The sequence below is a fragment of the Geotrypetes seraphini genome, chromosome 7, assembly GCF_902459505.1.
Source record: "Geotrypetes seraphini chromosome 7, aGeoSer1.1, whole genome shotgun sequence".
Classification (NCBI taxonomy): Eukaryota; Metazoa; Chordata; class Amphibia; order Gymnophiona; family Dermophiidae; genus Geotrypetes; species Geotrypetes seraphini.
In genome coordinates this window covers 78785114-78809483 of record NC_047090.1, presented here as the reverse complement: position 1 = coordinate 78809483, position 24370 = coordinate 78785114, and the positions used below count along the sequence as shown (strand labels likewise).

Genomic DNA, 24370 nt, shown 5'->3' with positions numbered 1-24370 from the left:
CAGGGGGAGGTGGAGCTCACACTCTTGGCTGGATCGGGTCTGTGTGCTCTTGGTAGTTGCGGATAGTTCCGCTGCTGCTGAGGTGTAAAAGTAGTTGATTTCCCACTGTTGCTGATATTTAAAAGCAGGTAGATTGATCTCTCCAATCCATCTCCAAGTGAGAGGGAGAGAGGGATTTATCCTTGATCAAGATGCCATGGGAGAAGGTAGGGAATGACCTTATCATTAGGAAACACAACACTATAGATCAGTGTCTTTCAAACTTTCTCGAGCCAGGGCACACATGGCTTGAGGTACCCGAATTGGCTGGCCCTTCCCTTCTCTCCAATGTCAGAACTGACGTCGGGGGAAGGCTTGTGGACAGGCAACGTGCAATTGCTGCACGCTGGTCCTTCCCTTCCCGGAGTTGTGGCGAGCGGTGGTGAACTGGGGGCGGAGGAGGAATCGGTGGCAGGTAGGCAGGCTTCGGCGCCGCAGGGAGAAAGGCAGGCTTTGGCGTGGCAGGGAGGATTAAGGACAAAGGCTGGAAGGCAGTGAGGGGGAGGGGTCATGAACTTGGAACAAGGGAGAGAGGGAGGGAATAGAAAAGGATAATTGTTGGGAAGGAAGGAAGGAAGGTAGGTGTCAGTTTTGAGAATTTATATCTGCTGTGTGCAGTGGTTTGTATATGAAAAATGAAAGAAACAGGGTGCAGAGCCTGGCAGGGAGTGAGGGGGGCTGAGTGCAGAGCCTGGCATATATTAGTACACAATTTGGTTCAGAATGTTTTTTTCTTGTTTTCCTCCTCTAAATCTAGGGTGCGTCTTATGGTCAGGTGCGTCTTATGGAGCAAAAAAAATACAGTAATTCTCTGTAACTTCATCAAGTGTCTTCTAGTCTTTGTAATTTATGACAGAGTGAAAAATCAATCCACTTGTACCTATTCTACTCCACTCAGGATTTTGTAGACTTCAATCATATCTCCCCTCAGCCGTCTCTTTTCCAAGCAGAAGAGCTCTAACCATTTTAGTCTTTCCTCATACGAGAGGAGTTTCATCCCCTTTATCATCTTGGTTGCTCTTTGAACCTTTTGTAGTGCCACTACAAAATGACATTTCTTGAGATAAGGAGACCAAAATTGAGCGCAATACTCCAGATGAGGTCGCACCATGGAGCAATATAGGGGCATTATAACATTCTTACTCTTGTTAACCATCCCTTTATTAATAATTCCTAGCATCCTGTTTGCTTTTTTGACCACTGTTGCACATTGGACAGAAGGTTTCATCATATTGTCTACGATGATACCCAGATCCTTTTCTTGGATGCTAACCCCCAAGGTGGACCCTAGCATCTGGTAACTGTGATTCAGGTTATTCTTCCCAATGTTCATTTTTCCCTTCTGCAGGGGATATTGGGGGGGTGCCAGTAGGAGGGGATTGGGCATCCCTCCTGGTGCGAACAGTGTGTGTGTGTGGGGGGGGGGGTTAGGGGTTCCCTGTTGCTACTGCTCAGCTGATCGCAACAGGGAGATTCCCTTGCTGTGATCAGCTCAGTGGAAACATGATTATCTAAATGGCATCTCTGACATGGACGCTGGTTAGAGAATCGGGGTGGTTATTCTATATAGGATGCCCATGTGCAATTCTCAAAAGTCACTTAGGTGGCTGCTGAGACTGGGCGTCCTATACAGAATCAGGCCCTCAATGTATAATTAAACTCTGGAATATTTTGCTAGTGAATGTAGTAAAAGCAGATAGCTTAGCAGGGTCTAAAAAAGGTTTGGCTAATTTCCTAAAAGAAAAATTCATAAGTCATTATTAAGATGGTCTTGGGAAAATCTGTTGTTTCTTAAAAGGATAAGCAACTTAAAATCTGTTTCACTCATTTGAGATCTTGGCAGGTACTTGCGACCTGGATTGGCCACTGTTGGAATCAGGCTTCTGGGTTTGATGGACCTTCAGTCTGATCCAGTTTGCGACTCTTACACTCGTATATTCCTACTCTAAAAAGTGGGCAGCTCATGGCAAGATACTTTTTAAAATGTATTTTCATACCACTTACAGTATTCTGTTATATTGCTACTTTGGTTATTCATGGTTTGTCTGTGTTTCTTGCAGGGAAGGCTTGGTGAGCAGGGAGGAGATTACAGCTTACTTCATGAGAGCCAACTCTATGTACTCCAAACTAGGGCTGGGCTTTCCTCATAACTTCCAGGAGACTACATACCTGAGGCCCACCTTTTGTGATAACTGTGCAGGCTTTGTAAGTTTGTATTCATTTGTTACCAAGTTACCAAGCACCACTGATTTGTTTAAAGTTCTATTCGCAATTTTTTGTGTGACAAAGAAACATAACAGGAATAACATGGGATGATGCAGGGCAACACTGTGGTACGTGAACAGAGGGGAATAATGTGAGAAATATATATAGTCAAACCTTGGTTTGCGAGTAACGTGGTTTGCGAGTGTTTTGCAAGATAAACAAAACACTCGAGCAAATCGTGCCTTGCAAACCAAGCATTGACTCGATTTGCGAGCCCCCCCCCCCCCGAGAACCGGCATTGCCCCCGCCCGTGAACGCCCCCCCCCATGAACCAGCTTCGCTCCCCCCTGCTCACGAATGCTCCCCCCTCCCCACATGAACTGGCATCCTCCACCCGTCCAAACACAAGCCCTTACCTCGATCTGGCACTGGCACGCAGCACCAACCCACAGGACGTGCCGGTTCCCGAAGATCCTGCCTCTTGCCTTGGCTGGGCCTTGAGCATTGGAGAGAGTGGGAGCCAGAAGGCCTTGAGCATGCGCAAATGCTCAAGGCCCAGCCCAGGCAAAAGGCAGGATCTTCGGGCACCGGCATGTCCTATGGGTTGGTACTGTGTGCCGGTGCCAGATTGGGGTAAGGGCTTTTGTTTGGGCGGCTGAGGGATGCCAGTTCCTGGGGGGGGGGGCATTCGCGGGTGGGGGGGGCAATGCCGGTTCTTGAGGAGGTGAAAGCGCGCCAGTTGCCTCGGGGGTGGGGGGTGAGGTGGAGCAGCACTGATGGCCTCAGTGGGGGGGGGGAAACAAATCAAGTGAGTTTCCCTTACTTCCTATGGGGAAACTCGCTTTGATATACGAGCACTTTGGTTTACGAGCATGCTTCTGGAATGAATTATGCTCGTGAACCAAGGTTCCACTGTAAATTGATTGACTTTAATTTGGGGAATAGCAATATCTACACTATAAACCAGTACTGTGTAATATTTAATGAAATAGACTCAGGACATTAGGACTAGCATCTTATTCAACAGTGGGTCTTGGTGAAAAAATAGCAGGCTGTGTTTCAAGGCAAAAGTAGATCTCATTAAAGCTGAGTTTGCATGGGGACTTAGTAATGAAGATGGATTGTCAATGTGGGATAATGAGCTTCCCTAAACTAGATTCCAAGGGGTTAATATTTAGCTGGATGACCACCTTATTAATTTAGTTGATGATGCTAGTATTTAAAACATATGTTCAGTGGCATTAAATATACGAGGGTTCTTCAAAAAGTTTCTGCACTTTCATATTTTCAACAGAAATGGTTAGGGCAGGAGAAGTGAGCCAATTGGAGTCTTAAGCCATGCCCATTGCATCCCAGTATGCACCAGGAAGGAGGCCTAAGGACCTAATTGGCCCAGGTGCCTAAGGTCCCTCCTATGGGAGAGGCCTTAGGCATCTGAAGCAATTATGGCCTTAGACCCCTCCCCAGTGCATCCCAGGATGCACCGGGAAGGGGAAGGCCCACTATTTAAAAAAGCAGGCCTTCTGGCTGGAGGAAGTAGACATCCCTCTGGCCAGCTTTTCTTCAGAATGATACAGGGGGTGGGGGATGTCAGGGTAGACTTACTGGTGCTGAGGTGGGGTCTTGAGGTTTTGGGGGTGCCGGGATGGGATTTTGCGGTTTGGGGGTGTCAGTAGTTGGGGGAGTTCAGGGGGTCAAAGTGGCTGGCAGTAGGAGGGAGTGGGCATCCCTCCTGCCAATTGTGATGTGGTATGTCAGGGCTTAGGGGGGCCAGCGGCAGGAGGGAATGGGCATCCCTCCTGACAATCATGATGAGTGGGGTGTCGGGCTTCAGGGAGAGCCGGCGGCAGGAGGGAGTGGGCATCCCACCTGATGATTTCATAGGTATGTGTTGGGAGGACCTCTGTCGCAGCCTGCTCAGCTGATTGCGGCAGGGGTATTTTCCCCCGATCAGCTGAGCCAGCAGGACTCTCTGAAGCACAGCTTTGGGGAGTCCTGCCGGCTCAGCTGATTGGGGATTCCCTAGCTTCGATCCCTCAGTAAATATAGGCAGCTGAGCCGCCTATTTTTGTGATCAGGCTAAAGTGCGATTCTCTAACCGGCGCTGATTACATGGGTGCCGGTTAGAAAATCGGGGGGGTTAGGCATCTGTTTGTTGGAGCAGATGCAATTCTGCATAGGATGCCAGTACCTGATTCTCAGCCATCCTATACAGAATCAGGCCCTTAATAAATAGTGTTAAAAAATAAAAGTGCAGAAACTTTTTGAAGATCCCTCATTTGTATATCCAATGCAGTTACTATGCTAGTACTAACCATTTAGTTTAGGCCTGGTATTTAGCAGGCCTCAATTAAGCACATAACTTATCTAGATAGCAGTTGAACAACATCACAGTCTGGATGTCTAGGGTGACCAGATTTTCCGGAACTAAAATCCAGATCCACGGCCCCATCCCCAGTCCTAGCTGGCAACACCCAGTTCTGCCCGAGTCACGCGCTGTTCCGTGCCCCATCTTCCCAACTCACCCCCTCCAACCTGTTCACTTGTCGGGAGGGTATCTGTGCATGCGCTGGTGTGACACGATGATGTCTCACGCATACACGCTGGGTTTTGAAAAGCCGTCCGTTCGTCTGGACATGTCCTGACATCTGATAACCCTAACCCAGGGGTGTCCAATGTCGGTCCTCGAGGGCCGCAATCCAGTCGGGTTTTCAGGATTTCCTCAATGAATATGCATGAGATCTATTAGCATACAATGAAAGCAGTGCATGCAAATAGACCTCATGTATATTCATTGGGGAAATCCTGAAAATCCGACTGGACTGCGGCCCTCGAGGACCGACATTGGACACCCCTGCCCTAACCCTATCTCCACCCCGGTCTTAAAACAGTTGTATTGGGACCATTCGGTCACATTTTCAGGCTGATACTATCCCTGTAAGATTTAAAACTCTATGGAGGGAAGGGGTAAAACGTGGACATCACGGACCTGACGGACCTCGCGGATCTAAACCCACACGTCCTTAAAAATCTGAGGTCCGTGCCGCTTGTAGTTAAGTTTCTGGCTCTGACAGACCTCGGTGACAATTTAGCGCTGACGGATCCGTCTCAGCATAGGGAAGGAAAAGTATTAGGATCCGTCAGCGCTACCATGTCATCGAGGTCTGTCAGAGCCAATTTACTGGGGCTGCAGGAAACCAGTTTAAAGGATTCGTTTTAGAGCCGCTCCAGCACTAGTCTCTGGCTCCGACAGACCTCGGTGACATTTTAGCGCTGACGGATCCTAATACTTTTCCCTCCCTATGCTGAGACGGATCCGTCAGCACTAAATTGTCACCGAGGTCTGTCAAAGCCAGAAACTTAACTACAAGTGGCACGGACCTCAGATTTTTAAGGACGTGCGGTTTTAGATCCACGAGGTCCATCAGGTCCGTGTTTTACCCCTTCCCCTCTATGGATTAAGAAGTTATACATTAATCTGCTACTAGTGAACGTATAACTTCTGAATATCGGTTCTCGGGGCTTAATGCATGTTCACATTAATTATAGTAGACTCTACTTTATGTTCAGTGAGTCAGTCTGCTTTTGCCTTGTAAACAATCAGCTTGTTTAATTTGCAGATGAAAGCACAGTTTACATTGTTCAGGCACTTGTTTCTAGTAAGTAAAAGTTGTATAACCAGTTGTGTTTATTTAAATAACAGCTGACCACTATAAACCTTTTAATGCTGGACTGAAAAAAAAGAACTTTCACGCCTCTATAAGGAATTAAGAGCATCTGTTAGATTTTTTAACTGCTTTAAAGACTAACCGAAGCAAACGTTGCCCTTTACTTTTAATGAGAACAAATTTAAAGCAGCTCGATATTTACGAAAATCTAAAGACTCACTATTCAAACTCAATCCAAAACAGAGTCTTATAGATACAAACTTGTAACTAGAAATTCATAGGTAGAATCTTCTAGACCTCAGCGGTACCTTCTGTATGAATCCAAACTTTTAAAACATACAGAGTAGCAGCACCCAAATCGTCATCGGTCCCAAATAAATATTATAAATATCTTAAAGCATTAATTAAAATTTTAAGGTAATGAAATATTCATCTTCGTCTACGCGGGTGGGAGCAGGCACTCCAACATAGAACTATGTTTCGTCCATGAGGGCTTTTTCAAGGAATTCCCCCTGCAGAGATATATAATTATAGCAACCTTAGTATCGCCGTAAGATAATTTAATATAGTTTTAAAAATTTATTACATACTTTTTAGAGGTAAAATACCTTAGAACAACAGACTCATGCTTCTCGCGTTCATCCGTTTTAGCCATTTTCCTCTAAGGGGGAATTCCTTGAAAAAGCCCTCACGGGCGAAACATAGTTCTATGTCGGAGTGCCTGCCCACACCGCGTAGACGAAGATGAGTATTTCATTACTTTATAAATTTATTTAATGCTATAAGATATTTATAATATTTATTTGGTACCAATAACGATTTGGGTGCTGCTACTCTGTATGTTTTAAAAGTTTGAATTCATACAGAAGTACCGCTGAGGTCTAGAAGATTCTACCTATGAATTTCTAGTTACAACTTTACTTTTAATGGCATTGTGCATTCTTTTCAATTTTTCTTTTTCTTTCCAGCTTTGGGGTGTTATCAAGCAAGGATACAGATGCAAAGGTAACTATTGCCTTCCTCATGGGGAGGTGGAGGGGGCATAATACTTATTTCCTTTATACCAGAAAAAAAAAAAAAAATTATCTGAAGCACTCAAATTTGTGACTTAGAAAAATTTACAGCCATAAGATAAATAAATAAAATAGAAGCAGTCACATCTTATATTATAAGAGCACCATTCAAAGGCCCTGAACATCTTACAATAGGAATGTAAACTCTGCCATTTGTGCGGATCTATGTGGCACTAAATTTAGCTGATCGGCGGTGGCCATCTCTTGCTGAATATCAGCGCTTAGCTGGCAAAAGCACTGTTTAACAGGCCAAGAGCCATTCCTGGTCGTAGGCAGCCGCACTTACCCCACCGCGCAGATGAACCGCCGAACCCCCGCTGACCCTCCATCCTTCCCTCCCAACTGATCCCCACCAAATGCGACCATAAATACCTTGCTGCAGAGGAGCGTCGGGCCAGCAGCACTCACTGGCTGCTTTGTGGCCTTATCGCCGGGGCCATCTGTGTACTGATGATGTCAGCAGGGGATCGGAGGTTCGGTGGTTCAGTTGCATGGTGGGGTAAGTGTGGCTGCCTACGACTAGGAATTATTTTTGGGGGTAGGGCTTATATTAAGACCTACCCCGAAAACCATGCTAGGGCTTATTTTCGGGATAGGTCTTATTTTGGGGGAAACACAGTAGTTTTAGAGGTCCGAAGCAGTGGTATAGCAAGGAAGGTTGGTGTCGGGGGCAGTGTCACCTGGCATTGCTGTGCTGTGAGTCCCCCTACTCTTCCCTGTCCTCCACATACTTCTTGAAATGTTTGCCGGCACAAGCAGCATCATCCACCTATTTATTTTTAGTATTTTTATGCTACTTACAGCCTAAGCCAGTGGTTCTTAACCTGGGTTCGACCGAACCCCAGGGGTTCAGTGAGTCAGTCTCGCGGGTTCGGCGGAGGTCAAAACACACCTCCGACTCATATAGCGCTTCGGTCACGTTCAATCATCTATCAGTTATTCAGTGATTTTGATCAAGACTGATCGTGTACTCGGTTTCTTGATCTATCAATCTGTAACTAACGCCTTATATACATCAATCAATTCCTGATCAAAACTTGTGATTTAACTGATAGATGATTGAACGTGACCGAAGCGCTTATGATTCCTGATGATACGCCCCGCTTGTCCATAATTGGCTGCAGGTGATCACGCAACATCGCTTGGCCTATCTGTGCTGCAGGGGATTTGATGCGCACAGTAGTCGAATTGTAACTGTTGTGATGGTACGTCGTGTGATACCTATCTTAATATTTTAATCCCTCTGAGAGGCAACAGCAGAAGTCACACTGATTTGCAGTAAATTTCATTATTATGTTATTATTATTTGAAATATAGGAGAACTTTTTTGTTTTCAAAATTGATATTATTTTTTCCCTCACTGTATACCTATGGTTTGAATTTGTAAAAATCATATTTTATTTTTCCAATAAAGAACACGCATATGAAACTGGTGGGGTTCAGTACCTCCAACAAGGTTAAGAACCACTGGCCTAAGCAGTTTACATTCAGGTACTCAAGCATTTCTCCCTATCTGTCCCGGTAGACTCACAATCTTTCTAATCTACCCGGAGCAGTGGAGGATTAAGTGACTTGCCCAGGGTCGCAAGGAGCAGAGGAGTGTTTGAACCCACAACCTTAGGGTACTGAGGCTGTAGCTCTAACCTCTACACCACACTCTCCTTCTGATGTCACATCCTGGTCCCAACATCAATGGTGCCATTTCAAACTCTTGTGTGCAGAAAATAGAACATATTTTACAAGTCCAGGGCTGCACGTATTATAAATGTGCCAAGCAAAATAGACATATTGCTACTTCCTGGTAAAAACATAGAAAAGTGGGACAAATTTATAGAAGATATACATGTATATCAGTACAATACTGCAACTGTACATAAGCAGATCTGAATGGGTTTTAAAGGGAAAGAAACAGACTGAAATACGGGCATGGCCAGCATTATTAAGTTTAAGTTTATTTAAAATTTGATTAAACGCCTATCCAAATACTAGGCGTTTTACAAGAAAATAAGAATAAAAGGAAGGACAAATTTAAAAACAAAAAGCACATTCAAATACGAAAAACATATTATTAAACACCTAAAACACATCCATTAAACAAAAGGAAAAGGGGTAGAACTACAATAGATTATAGGAAAGTTAACGTAGATGGGAACAAAGGGAAAACAATTTTTGATTGCTGGAACCTTTGAAAATAGAGAGGGGAATTCAATATTCAAAAGCATCTTTGAATAAAAAATATTTTAAGGCTCCATGCATGCACAGAGGTCCTCCAGAAGCGCCCTAAGCTTGGGGCCTTCCAAAACTTGGACAAATTGCTAACAAATATATTCCTATTTGGGACCATGATCACATTTCTCCTTTTTTAAAGAAATGTCACTGGCTATCTGTTAAATTTCACCCTATGCATAAGGGTTTAACGCTTGCATATAAAGAATTACAATCAGGTCAACCAGACTATTTAGGAAAATTATTAGTTCCCTATAAGCTTTCTCGTAGTCTACGTTCATTGACTGCTCACCAACTTGCTTTACCTGCTGTTCATTTGGTACGTCTAGCATCTACGTAGAAGTCTGCCTTTTTTGCAGCTGTTCCACACCTGTGGAATTCCTTCCCAGTCATAATTCGTTCTGAGTTATCTTAAGTAAAATTCAGATCAATGGTTAAGTATTTTTTATGAGAGGATTGGTGCCAGGATACTGTTTCTTTTTGGCAACTACTTAAACAAGATTTAAACAAAAATTGTTTTGTTTTTAGTTTTTTAGATTTATAGATTACTAGGATTTAATTAATTTTTTTTTTCTTTTCTTTCATATTTTAAATGGCATTCTTTTCGTTTCTTGTTTTTATGTATTTTGTACACCGTGCTATTGATAAATCGAAGTGCAGTTAAAACTTTTAATAAACGTAAACATTCTTACCAGAACACCTGGCCTTGGTCATATGTGCAAAACAAAGAAACCCTATGGCAAACACAGGATCAGAAACTAAAAGTCCTAATATATACAAATGAAACCCTAAGATGTCAGACTCTGCATGAAGTACAACACCAGAGAAATGGAAAGAAATATATTTCTTCCTTAACAGTGCAAAATATAGACAGCAGTTGTAAATTCTGAAAACTAAAACGTTTCAATCACTAAATTGAAAATAAAATCACTTTTCCTACCTTTGTTGGCTGGTGATTTTAATTTTCAACTCATCTTTTCCCAGTCTCTAGTTGCACTTCCTTCTGTCTGTGCTCTAGACTAGAGGTCTGCACGGGAACGGGAATCCCGCGGGTACCCATGGGGATCCCCCCAGCTATACGGGACTCCCACAGGGATCCCCCTGAAATCCACGGGACTCCCACGGGGACACCCCCCTAGGCCCACGGGACTCCCACGGGGATGGAACTAGGGTTCTGATGGCCTACCTAATGCTCCATCGAGCCACAATTGAAATTTCATGATGAAACCGGTCCGGATCCAGCATCAACAGTCAGTGCATAGGCACACGTCATACGCAGAGCCTTGCTGCTGATTGGTTGGGAGGGGTCACATGCAAGGCTAGAACGGGAAGAAAGCTTGCATTTAGTTAGCCGCCCAATCCCTGCAAAGGCCCCGACTGAGAAACTCGAGAGAAGGGACTGGACTGGAAGGAAGCCTTTTGAGAGAGACCCGAGGAGACCAGAAGCCTGTTTAATTTGAGATCGTGGTGAGTCCTATCCCCGTTCCCGTGCAGACCTCTAACGCAGACTGTAAATCTGCCTCTGGTTATTGCTTTAAAATTTTGTAAAAAATCTCATTTGACTTTGAAATTTGCCATGTTTGCTTTGTGATTTGCTACCACACCGTTCATATATCAGTCCCAGCACCCCCACCCCCCTCTTGTTCCTTTTTAACCCATGTATGTTTTCCTTTCTTCCAACTTATGCTTAGAGACTGCTGGGGGGGAGGGGTGTTCTTACCTAATGCATCTGTGAGGCTTGTGTGTTAACCATTCATTGTAGCTATGTATTGATTGATCTGAATTTTTCAGGTGCTGCACTGTTTAGACAGGTCTTTATATTATAAATTAATAACCATTCATATGCACTGAGAAACTGAGTGACTTGAAAGGTAAATGCACAAAAAGATACTGATTTAAGTATGGAACCCTACATTCTTACTTTGTCACACAACCTAATCTCTATTCTAATTCCTTCTGGTGATGTCTCTTATTTCTATTCACTGTTATTTGTTTATATTGTATTTTATTGTTGGTTTAAATAAACTAAGACTTAAAAAAAAAAAAAAAAATCTAAACTGTCAGAAGTAATTGCTGCTTTTTATAGGGACAAGTAACTTTAATAGGGGAATGGAGGGGATTTACTCACGGGGACGGGTGAGGACAGGTGGGATTCTCGCGGGGACGGGTTGGGATGGGTGGGATTTCTGTCCCCGCGCAATTCTCTATTCTAGACTCTGTTTCCAGGGCCACCCTATCCATTTGCTGTTTTTCTCTCCTTCACTTTCCACCCTACATCCATCTTTGAACATAAGAACATAAGAAGTTGCCTCCACTGGGTCAGGCCAGAGGTCCATCGCGCCCAGCGGTCCGCTCCCGCGGCGGCCCATCAGGTCTATGACCTGTGAAGTGGTTCCTGACCATTTCTATAACCTACCTCTACTTCTATCTGTACCCCTCAATCCCCTTATCCTTTAGGAACCTATCCAAACCTTCCTTGAACCCCTGTAATGTGCTCTGCTTTGGAATTAACTTCTTTCAACTTTCTTCCATTTTTCTGCTTCCTTCCCAAATCTATCCACTTTTCCATGTCTTCCCTTCCCAACTATCCAGGCACACTATCTCCTCCCTTACTCTGCCCTTCCCCACCATCCATGTGTTCCATTTCCTTCCTCTTTCTTTTCCCCTATTCCCTTCTATCCATAAACAGCATTTCTTCCATTTTTTTCCCCTCCTCATACCCCCCCCCATCCCTATGCAACATCTCCTCCCCTTCTCCTTCCCCACCTATCCCATCCCTGTGTGGTCTCAAACTCAAACCCTTTGCAGGGCCACATTTTGGATTAGTAGGTACTTGAAGGACCGCAGAAAAAATAGTTAATGCCTTATTTAAAAAATGGCAATTTTGCATGAGGTAAAACTCTTTATAGTTAATAAATCTTTCCTTTAACTGTTAAAAGAAATATTTATAAACTATAAAGAGTTTTAACTCATGCAAAATTGTCAATTTCTTTAATAAGACATTAACTATTTTTTTCTGCAGCCCTCCAAGTACCCTATTTTTTCTGCGGCCCTCACAGTTAAAGTTTAGCATCTTTCCTTTCTCAAAACTGACACATTTCAATCACTATATTGAAAATAAAATCATTTTCCCTAACTTTGTTGTCTGGTGACTTTATTTTTCTGTGCTTTTAACTATGTTTCCAGAGCCTTCTTGTTCATTGACTGTTTTTCTCTCCGTCTTCACTTTCTGCCTTGCATCAATCTTTATAATCAAAAGAACTGACCCCTAAAGGTAATCTGTCTACAGAGAGTGATCAAAAAAATATGTATGTAAAATGCTGGCGGTTGGAAAATTCTTGGACATTCAGAAGTTACTTTTTTGACCACCCAGCAGTGATGTGATTGCATGTCACAAAGCCAACTAGGATTATCTTGAACAACACTCAGGACTGTTTTTGAATACGCACCAGTCGGGTAGTGAACGCATCTTCATCTAATTAAAGCAGTGACTTTTTGCATGATTGAGAGAAGAGAGAAAATATCACTATTATATTTTGAATCAGTGAAACAGTCTAATACCACTTTAAGTTACCCAGTCTCTGAGCGTGATCAAAAATTTTATGAAGTTGCAATGACTGGAAGGTGAACTCTTAACATAGGGAAGTTTTTCAGCCTTTCCTTCAGAGTTTTATATCTCTGAGCATTTTACATATATTTTTTTTTGATCACTCTCTTTAGACAGGTGTACCTTTAGGGGTCAGTTCTTTTGATTATATAGTAAATTCTTTCCTGACCTCGCTCTTATAGCTAATATCCCTGACTTCACTTAAGGAAATATAGTTACATCAATCTTTGGCATTAACTTAACATTCAGTTTTTCCATTTTTCTGCTTTCTTCTCAAAATCTACTTTTCCATGTCTTCCCTTCCCTTCCTATCTCTCACTTCTTCCCGCCCTATTTCCATGGTCTGACATCTCTCTCCTTCCTTTCTCTCCCTCCCTCCTTCCTTCCTTTACCCTGGTCTGGCATCTGTCTCCTTCCCTCCCCCCATACCCTGGCATCTCTCCCACCCCATCCATGGTCTGGTATCTCCTTTCCTTTCCCTCCCTCCCATGGACTTAGCATCTCTCGTTCCTCTCCTCTCCCTTGTCTTCCTTCTCCCTCCTTCCCTCTCTGTCCCCAATTGGGAGGAGCAGCAGCATTTCTCTTCCCCCTTCCCTCCTCCCTTCCCTGTGCAGCAGCAGCATTTTCCTCCCCACCCCCACCCCTGTGAAGCAGCGGCAGCAGCATTTCTCTTCCTCATTTCTGGCCAGCTCCCTTGCCAAAGTCATTTTTCAGTTCAAAGCCGCAGATGGCGATGGCTCCTCACGCAATCCACGCCTGTGTTGGAAGCAGAGGCTTGCGACCCAGGCGCGGATCATGCAAGGAGCTGCTGCCATTGCTTTGAACTGAAAAATGACTTCGGCAACGGAACTAGCCTTCAGAGAGGCTTCTGATGCAGGCACGGATCACGCAACTGAAAAATGACTTCAACAAGAAATAGGGAGTGGCTCAACTAAGATGGTGACTGGTAGCTGGAGCTAAGATGCCACAGACTTGCTCAGGAGCAACATTTCTTATTTTTTTGATGGTCAAACGGAAATCTAAACTCTGGGTTTTCACGGAGGAACCTTCGGTGGTAGTGAGCCCGATGGATGCCTTTCTCCAGCATGAACCGGAGTTTTCCTCGGCTGTGAGAGGCGAGCTCGAGGCTGCATCTCTATCTCCAGAAGAGCGGAGTCCTTCGAGTCGCCCTGGGGCATTGGAGCAGAAGTCGGAGGAGGAAATGCCCTGGAGTGTTCTCTTTCCCGACCAGCTGAGTGCAGTGGCCAACACTGCAGGGGGAGTAGAGAAGCTAATACTACCAACGGAGCACTCGGAGGAACTGTAGCAGCGGATCCCAGAAGATTTCCTTAAGCTGAATTCTCCTCCTGTTAAGGTTACAGGTACTTTATTTTCATCAGAGGGTCTTGGTTTAGAGCTTGTACCCATGCAAAGACCCAAGGTCTTTAATATGGAAACACTTTGGGATGTAACTTACTGCACGTTACACTAGTTTTTCAGAAAATTTGGATTTAAAAAACAGACTAGCCTGGAAAACAAAGTCAATGGACATACGACTAGAGTAAAAACTGTGGAATCCCAGGCCTTAACTTGGGTTAAGGACACTGGAAATCTTAATTTCAAGGTGGAATAGCTGGAGAATATGACCAGGAGACTATTTACACCAGCGCAAGATACATTTAAGAAATATTTGCGTGAAGTTTTGAAATTCCCTGAGTCCTCTTATCCACCTTTCTCAAAAATTTACTATTTACCAAGTAGACTTCCGGCTCAGAATCCAAACCAGCAGAATTTATCTGCTGATAGTTTGGATCTAACAAATTTCCTGGAGAGATCAGATAATGAGATATTGGCAACTGCTATTCTGCTTGTACAATTTGCAATTGATTCGGACAGGTAATGGATGCTTAAGCTGTTTTTTTAAAATTAAGGATATTCCATTTATGTCAAAAATAGTGAGAATGTATCCAGATGTGTCACAATCTACCCAAAAGAGAAGAAAAGAGTTTCTCATTTTGAGACCTCGGGTATTACAGCTGGGTGCGATGTTCATTCTGAGATACCCCTATAAATGTGTGATGGTTTATCAAGGGAACAGATATGTCTTTTTCGAACCTCAACAGCTGTCAAAGTTTATTTCTGCCAAAGATCAAAGGGTAGCAACTTTGTGAGATTCCCTACTTCAGTATCAGCTCAGTGAAGTAAAATTTCAGAGCCTGGCCAGCTATGTCTTTATTTTCCTTTCTATATTTTAACTAGTGAAAATTTCAGTTAATTCACAGCTGTGCCCCCTTATATTAAGGACTAACTATACAAACCGGTATATTTGATTCCTGGGTTTAGTTCTGAATCTTTGACTTTATGAAAGGATGTTTCCTGCTATATTTGTTTACCAAGTGCATTTGATGTATTTTTCAAAGATGTCAAAACTGGTATTGTATTATTTCTTTGTTTTTGACTAAATGTTTTGTCAAAAAGGATAAAATGCAAATAAAGAATTTTTTAAAAAAGAAAAATGACTTTGGCAAGGGAGCCAGCCTTCAGAGAGGCTTCTGATGCAGGCAGGCTCGTGCGAGGAGCCGCGGTGGCTTTGAACTGAAGAATGATTTCAGCAAGTGAGCCGGCCAGACCGCGGGCCGCAAAATAGTACCTGGGGGCCGCATGTGGCCCATTGGCCGTGAGTTTGAGACTGCTGCTGTACACCATGTCCTCCCTATCTCTCCCCTTCTCCTCCATCCCTCTTCCCTCTCTTTCCCTCTCCTATGGTCTGACATCTGTCTTTCCCCTTTCCCCCTCTTATGGTCTGGGATCTCTATCCTCTCCTTCCCACAGTCTGGCATTTCTCGCCCCTCCTTCCTTTCCCTCCTACCCTCTTTTTGGTTTGACATCTCTCTGACTTTCCCTTCCCTTCCCCATGCCTTAGTCTGGAACCTCTCCCTCCTCTTTCCTGATCTGACATCTCTCTCTTCTTCATCCTCCCTCCCTCCTTCCCCATCCAGTGATCTTAACATCTCTGTCCTTCTCTCCCCAAGCTAAACTATAGATAAACTGGGAATAGTGCCACAGCTAACTCCTGACCTCTCTTGAGTCCTGACAATGAATTCATTGATAGTTCTGTTTACTTGTTACGTTTTTTTTTACAGATTGTGGAATGAATTGTCACAAGCAATGCAAGGACCTGGTGGTTTTTGAGTGCAAAAAAAGGTACAAGAGCACTGCGGGAGACCATAGTCCCTCATATGATCCCACCACAGGGGTTAAAAGTCATGGTAAGAATTTACTCTGCATTCTGAATCCATGAATGTGAGCAACGATAAAGTAGGCCCTGAGAAGAGGCTTGCTACTGTGATTATTCAAGTGCAAAAATATAAAGCCCTTGCTAACCTGCCTCAACTATAATTAACTCTAGGCCAGAGTGGATAAACAGCACTCTGTTAAGTATAAGATAATATGAAATGCAGTCCTGATGCAATATGAGATTCAACAATCTGATGTGATCTGTCACTAAAGCATAGGGTTACCATATTTGCAGAGACTAAAAAGAGAACACAAAAAAATGAAAATAGCTGCTAAATTTGCTAATGAAATATTTAAACCAGTCTCGCCCCTCCCCCCACCCACCCCGCATGCATGTTAAACAACAGTTCTTTGCCAGCAGTGAGCTGGGACCAATACATACTGTTTGCTTGGGCCCCCCAGCCTTCCCATTGACGTCTGCACCAGGGCAAGATTAACCAATAGGCCAAGTAGGCACGTGCCTAGGGCCCGAAATGGTCAGGGGAACCCGATGAAGGAAGGCATCAACATTGTTTTTTCCAAATGGCGATGGGCCCCTCCAGCATTGATCAGCAATGCGGGCCCCCCTGATCGGCAATGCGGGCCCCACCCTGATCGGCAACTCCCCCCCCCCCCCCCCCATCGACGGAAAGTAAGACAAGCAAGCAACGTGGGTAAGAAAGGCAACGGGAACTGTAATAGTACAAGCGGTGCTGCTTGCCCAAAGCTTCCCTCTGACGCAGCTTCCTGTTTCTGCCTGGGCTCCTGTTGGGGTGGGGCAGGGCAGGGGCCCAGTGTACTTGTGTGCCTAGGGGCCCTCGATGAATTAATCCTGCCCTGGTCTGCAGAATTGTGTTGGTCCCACTCTCTTTTCCAGTTTCCTTGTGTCAGTCTTCTCCTGTATTATTTTTCAGGTATGCCTTTCCATTTCTTCCCTCCTCATCTTTTCACTTTCATTCTCTACGTCTGTCTCACACAAATCTTTCTTTTTATGCCTTTTTCTCTTCTCTGCCCTTCATTTTACTTTAATTCTCCCTTTTTCTCACCCTCTTCTTAGTCTCTGCCTTTTTACTTCATCTGCCTACCAGTTTTTCCCATCTTAACATAGTAACAGAGTAACATAGTAGATGACGGCAGATAAAGACCCGAATGGTCCATCCAGTCTGCCCAACCTGATTCAATTTAAATTTTTAAATTTTTTTCTTCTTAGCTATTTCTGGGCAAGAATCCAAAGCTTTACCCTTTACTGTGCTTGGGTTCCAACTGCCGAAATCTCTGTTAAGACTTACTCCAGCCCATCTACACCCTCCCAGCCATTGAAGCCCTCCCCAGCCCATCCTCCACCAAACGGCCATATACAGACACAGACCATGCAAGTCTGCCCAGTACTGGCCTTAGTTCAATATTTAATCTTATTTTCTGATTCTAGATCCTTTGTGTTCATCCCACGCTTCTTTGAACTCAGTCACAGTTTTACTCTCCACCACCTCTCTCGGGAGCGCATTCCAGGCATCCACCACCCTCTCCGTAAAGTAGAATTTCCTAACATTGCCTTTGAATCTACTACCCCTCAACCTCAAATTATGTCCTCTGGTTTTACCATTTTCCTTTCTCTGAAAAAGATTTTGTTCTATGTTAATACCCTTCAAATATTTGAACGTCTGAATCATATCTCCCCTGTCTCTCCTTTCCTCTAGGGTATACATATTCAGGGCTTCCAGTCTCTCCTCATACGTCTTCTGGTGCAAGCCTCCTATCATTTTCGTCCTCCTCCTCTGGACCGCCTCAAGTCTTCTTATGTCCTTCGCCAGATACGGTCTCCAAAATTGAACACAATACTCCAAGTGGGGCCTTACCAATGACCTGTACAGGGGCATCAACACCTTCTTCCTTCTACTGACTACGCCTCTTTTTATACAGCCCAGCATCCTTCTGGCAGCAGCCACTGCCTTGTCACACTGTTTTTTCACTTTTAGATCTTCGGACACTATCACCCCAAGGTCCCTCTCCCCGTCCGTGCATATCAGCTTCTCTCCTCCCAGCATATACGGTTCCTTCCTATTATTAATCCCCAAATGCATTACTCTGCATTTCTTTGCATTGAATTTTAGTTGCCAGGCATTAGACCATTCCTCTAACTTTTGCAGATCCTTTTTCATATTTTCCACTCCCTCTTCGGTGTCTACTCTGTTACAAATCTTGGTATCATCTGCAAAGAGGCACACTTTTCCTTCTAACCCTTCACCAATGTCACTCATAAACATATTGAACAGGATTGGCACCAGCACCGAACCCTGAGGGACTCCACTACTCACCTTTTCTTCCTTTGAGCGACCTCCATTAACCACCACCCTCTGGCGTCTGTCCGACAGCCAGTTTCTGACCCAGTTCACCACTTTGGGTCCTAACTTCAGCCCTTCTAGTGTGTTTAACAGCCTCCTATGAGGAACTGTATCAAAGGCTTTGCTGAAATCCAAGTAAATTACATCTAGCATATGTCCTCGATCCAGCTCTCTGGTCACCCAATCAAAAAATTAAATCAGGTTTGTTTGGCACGATTTACCTTTTGTAAAGCCATGTTGCCTCGGATCCTGTAACCCATTAGATTCAAGGAAGTACACTATCCTTTCTTTCAGCAACACTTCCATTATTTTTCCAACAACTGAAGTGAGGCTCACCAGCCTGTAGTTTCCTGCTTCATCCTTGTGACCACTTTTATGAATAGGGACCACATCCACTCTCCTCTCCACATCTTCCTCTCATCCATTCTCCAGTACTCTCATTGCCCCCTCTATCTCTCTCCTTCCCCAGTCTCATGTTCTCTCTCATCTTGTACCCACTCCCTAGTCCCTCATTTCCATCCTCTCTACTCACTCTCTCAGCCCTTCACCAGCTCCAATTCCACCCCTCTCTCCTTCTTTTCCTTGTCTCTAAGCTTATCTCTTATCCTCTACCCCCATCTCCCATTGCCTCCATTTCACCATTTTTAATCTTATTTCTACCCTCACTCAACCTTGTCCTCTCCCCTGTACCCCACACCTTTCAATGCCTTTTATCCTTTCTCCAGAATTCCATATCATTCACATTACCTTTTAGACTTTCTCCGTGCTTTATCCCCTTTCTTTTGCTCCCTGTTTCATACTACTACTACTACTACTACTATTAATTATTTCTAAAGCATTACCAGACGCATGCAGCGCTGCACAGAGTCACAAAGAATAAGAAAACTGTCCCTGCTCAAAAGAGCTTACAATCTAAACATACAATCATAGCCTCACTCATCCTCCCAACCCATCCACACAATCACACTAATACCTACCAACTGCCAGGTCTTCGCTATTCCCCCTTCATCTCTCCCATCCATAATTCCCTGCTTCACCACCACCCCCATTCTCCCACTCAGTCACAAATTCCCAGTCATTTTCTGCTCTGTTTCTCTAACCACACCCCTTAGTTCCAGCCATCTTCTGCTCTGATCTCCCAACCTCTGAGTCCCATACTGTACATCCTCTGCTTTTTCCAGGGTTTCTGCTCCATTTAACATTTCCTCTCTGTCTGTGTCTACTATCATTCCCTCTGTGCCCCTGCCCCTATCCCTCCCCCATGTTCCAACAATCTGCACACTTTGTCCCCATCACCCCTGTGTGCCCCTGTCCTCATAGCCCCCTCTCTTCCCGTTCTCCTTCACCAGGGCCAGCATTTCATCCTCTCTCTTCTGCCCCCCTCCCTGCAGTTCAGCATCTTTGTCGTTGTCCCTTTCTCCATCTCCATCTTTCTCTGCTTCTTAGCACCTCTCTCTCACGACTCTGGTGTGCCTTTCTCTCTCCTTCCCATACCTCATCTGATCTGTTCTCTACACTACCTCCCTCCCATCTGATCTGACAATTGCTACCCCTGTGTTCACCAATCTGTTTCCTTCCTTCTGAGCAGCATCTCTTCCTCTCCTGTGGTCCAGTATTTCTCTCTATTCCCTTTTCCATCCCACCCCCCACCCCTGATGGTCCTCCAGTCTTCAGAAATATGCCTCCCATGACCAGGAAGTGACGGTAGAAGGAGAGCTCAGTCCGATACCAGCAGCAGCTAGAAAATGCTGCTCGCTGCCATTGAAGATTTTGAAGAGGTGGGTGGGCGGAGAGGAGAAGAGGACCTGGGATGGTCTGCCCCCTGTCCTCTCCCCAACAAAAAAGAAAATGGAACACTGGTAATAAATAAATACATTTATAGAACTAACAAGCGGAGCTCAGAACCATGAAGATGGTATAGAAATCACAAACAGGGGCAAGCCCTCAAATGTGTTTCCGTAATGCCTATCATTGCTCCATCTTGAGTTAGTTTGAAGATATTTCATATGATTTCAAAACTCTCTTAAATACTCAAAAGTCCATTTTCAAATGCATAGAGGAAAATAAATTTTTGAATCTTTTTAACTTAGCTTAGATACAAGTCATCTAAACCGGAAGTTAGAGAATCACGAGAGTCATGCAAGGATGAAGTCTCTCTCCTGAATGTCAACTAATGAGAGTGGGTTCTCTGAGGAAGCCGTTCTGGCGAAACATTTCAGAACCCGCTGCAGTGAGACAACTTCAGACCTGTTTCGACTTGTATCTAAGCTAAATTAAAAAGTTTCAAAAAAATTTTTTCCTATAGGCATTTGAACATGGACTTTTGAGTATTTAAGAGAGTTTTGAAATCGTATGAAATACTTTCAAACTAACTCAAGATGGAGCAATGATAGACATTACGGAAACACATTTGAGGGCTTGTCCTTGTTTGTGATTTCTATACCATCTTCATGGTTCTGAGCTCTGCTTGTTAGTTCTATAAGTGTATTTATTTATTACTAGTGTTCCCTTTTCTTTTTTGTTGAATTGATCATATCTTTGGGACACTTTTTGATTAGGACTTTTCATTACCCAGCAGTGTGTTAGAGGGTCCTCTCCTCTCCCCCCATCGCTATGCTGCTGCACTTAGGGAAGAGCAATCCCAGTGTAGCTGCATGATGTAGAATTCCACATTAGGAGTCTCTACTTAGAAAAAGGGTCTAGGTGCCATCAGTGATATCACTTTAAATCCTCTGCTCGGTGTGCTGTAGTGACCAAGTGAGTAGAATGTCAGGAATTATTTAAAAAGCAATGGAAAGTTACACAGGATATCATAATGCCTCTATATTACTACATAGTATGACCATAAACACTGTATACAATTCTGGTCACTGCATCTCAAAAAAGATATAGCTGAATTAGAAAAGTTGCATAGAAGGGAGACTAAAATGATACAGGGGATGGGATGACTTCCTTATGAAGAAAGTCTAAGATGTTAGGGCTCTTCAGGTTAGAGAAGAGATGGCTGAGGGGAGAGATGATAGAGGTCTATAAAATAATAAATGGAATTGAATGGGAAGACATGAATCACTTGTTTCTTCTTTCCAGAATTACAAGAACTAGGGGGCATAAAATGAAGTTGTAAGGTAGTACTTTCAAAACTGATCAGAGAAAATATTTCTTTGCCTAACATATAATTAGGTTCTGGAATTCATTGCCAGAGAAAATGATTAAAAACGTTAGCTTAGCAGGGTTTAAATAAAAGGTTTGGAAAGGTTCCTAAAATCCATACACAGATGGACTTGGGGAAAACCCCACTGCTTATTTCTGGGATAATTAGCATGGATTGACCACTGTTAGAAACAGGAACCTGGGCTTCATGGACCTTTGGTCTGACCCACAATAACAATGTGTATGTACCTGTGTACTCCACGAAATAAGAATTAGAGAGACCTAATTCAGTTTAGTTAATCATTGTTAATGGACTTGTTCACCAGAAACCTCCCCAAACCTTTCCTAAATGCATCCTTCTTGAGCATTCTGGCTTCTTCTTAAGTCTCTTTCTATATATGTTTTTGGAGCCTGTTGAAATGCTAGTCATATAGATTTCACTATTTCCCACAAAGTGAAGTTAACTGTTTAGGTTTCCTTTTTTTTTTGTTCCTCTTACTCTGGAGAAGGAGAAGGGTCCTTTACATTTTCTAAGGAAGATTCTGCTGAGCACCATGATGAGAATAAGGGTCGAGCAATCGTGTTGGTGGGCAGCTCACTTCCGAAGCTCTCTGTTAAACACAAGGGCACGCAGACAGATGACTGCCTCTATGGTGATTCTCTTTCCATGCCATTCATCCTGTCTTCACCAAGAAGGAAGTCTGAGCAAGACTCAGTTCACTTGATGGCCACTTCTAGCCCCCCATCACTCTGCTCCAGCCCACTTCCTGTCCAAAAGCGGGCCTATGTCAAATGGGAAAACAAGAACTCTATTGACAAACCAAAGGAAGAAGGACAGCACTGCACGTCCACACATGTGGAGCCTGACCAGGTAATTTACAGCTGTTTTAGGAAGCATTTTGAATTACATTTTTACTGTATTCCTTTAGCTCAGAGTTACAATGCAAATGAGAGTTAATTCTATGTTTACGTTTTAGTATCAGCACGGTCTACAAATATTAAAAGGAAAATAACACCATTAAAAACAAAGAAAAGCAAAAGAGAATTAAATAAAATTAAAGTTTATTAGTCGCCTAAGAAAGGACCCCACTGTCCATAATTTCAAGGGAAAGCAAAACCAAAAGATATGTCTTCACAAGTGATATAAAGGGCTGCTTTTACTAAGTTGCGTTAGGGCATTAACGCGTAGAATAACGCGCGCTACAATGCCACGCACGCTAGACGCCAATGCCAGCATTGAGCTGGCGTTAGTTCTAGCCACGTAGCATGGGGTTAGCGCGCGCTAAAAACGCTAACGCACCTTAGTAAAAGGAGCCCAAAGTTTGGATAGAAAAATTTAGAACAAATTTCGATTGGAAGAGAATTCCATAGACTAGGAACAGATGTAAGAAAAAAAAAAGCAGCATTACGAGTTGAAGCCAATCGAACTAAATGAACCGAAGGTAAAATTAATTGGTGAGCAAGTTACAAGCTGGCCTATATGGAATAATTTCCCCAAGTAATCAAGTTGACCTGATTGTAATACTTTAAAGGCAAGCGTTAAAGCCTTATGCATAAGATGATATTTCACAGGAAGCCAATGATACTCTTTAAAAAATGGAGAAATATGATTTTACCTTGTGTTTGAGACTCTCAGACTAAGAACAGTACAGGTCAAGATGTTCGGACGTACGTGTAGAATTATAGCAGCTATATTGGTACTAAAGAAAATTAGCCTTAGTGGGAGTGTGTGGTATAGTGGTTAAAGCTACAGCCTCAGCACAGTGGGGTTGTGGGTTCAAACCCATGCTGCTCCTTGTGATCCTGGGCAAGTTACTTAATCTCCCCATTGCCCCAGGTACATTAGATAGATTGTGAGCCCACCGGGACAGACAGGGAAAAATGCTTGAGTACCTAAATAAATTCATGTAAACCGTTCTGAGCTCCCTTGGGAGAACGATATAAAAAAATAGTAGGTTGTGCTGCCAGGAATGCATTATACCTCCAGTATCCAGTGTAAATAATGTCCCAAAAAAGCCTGATACCCCTGTGTGGGACACCTTATAAGCCTTTCAGGAAAGGGTGAATTGATATCTATGTACTACAGATAATGACCTGCTCTTATAAAACACAGCATTTCCCTCAACCAGGCCTTTCTTAAATGCATCTCTTTTATTTCTTGAAGAGCTTTTCAAGAGAGTGACATAGGAACTGAAATATTTATTAGATTATCCAGCTTATCCAGAATACTGCAGCCAAGTTGATCTTTGCAAAACGCAAATCTGACCCTGTCTCCCCACTCCTGCCCAATCTTCACTGGCTCCCGGTGATTTCCAGAATCCATTTCAAATGCTCCTGCCTGGCTTTTAAGATCATTCACGGCATCCTTCCTCCCCTAATCCCACTATCCTTTCACTCACAGGTGTCAAAGTCGGTCCTCGAGGGCCGCAATCCGGTCGGGTTTTCAGGATTTCCCCAATGACTATGCATTGAAAGCAGTGCGTGCACATAGATCTCATGCATATTCATTGGAGAAATCCTGAAAACCCGACTGGATTGCGGCCCTCGAGGACCGACTTTGACACCCCTGCTTTAACTCCTCGAGTCCTGACTCCACCAGACCCGCCCAAAGATATAAACTATCCTTCCCCTCTCTACGTGGTATTCTCTATGCAGGTAAACTGGGAAAATCTCTTCTCTTCAAAATCACAGGGCTCTGGAACGACCTTACTATCCCGTTGCGGAACCTGGGCTCTCTCCAACTATTCCGCAAGCAACTGATAACTTGGCTCTTCTCTAACATGTCATTCTATTCTCCCCCTTACT

General features: G+C 43.7%; 1 protein-coding gene across 1 annotated transcript in view; it reads left to right on the top strand.

Annotated features, from left to right (window-relative positions):
- The window catches only part of RASGRP1 (RAS guanyl releasing protein 1), an 86807-nt gene that overhangs the window by 56901 nt on the left and 5536 nt on the right, over positions 1-24370 (top strand). Inside the window, exons 12-15 of the mRNA XM_033952405.1 lie at positions 2100-2244; positions 6881-6917; positions 15941-16066; positions 22072-22436. Coding sequence (XP_033808296.1) covers positions 2100-2244; positions 6881-6917; positions 15941-16066; positions 22072-22436 — 673 coding nt within the window. The remainder of the gene's footprint in view (positions 1-2099; positions 2245-6880; positions 6918-15940; positions 16067-22071; positions 22437-24370) is intronic.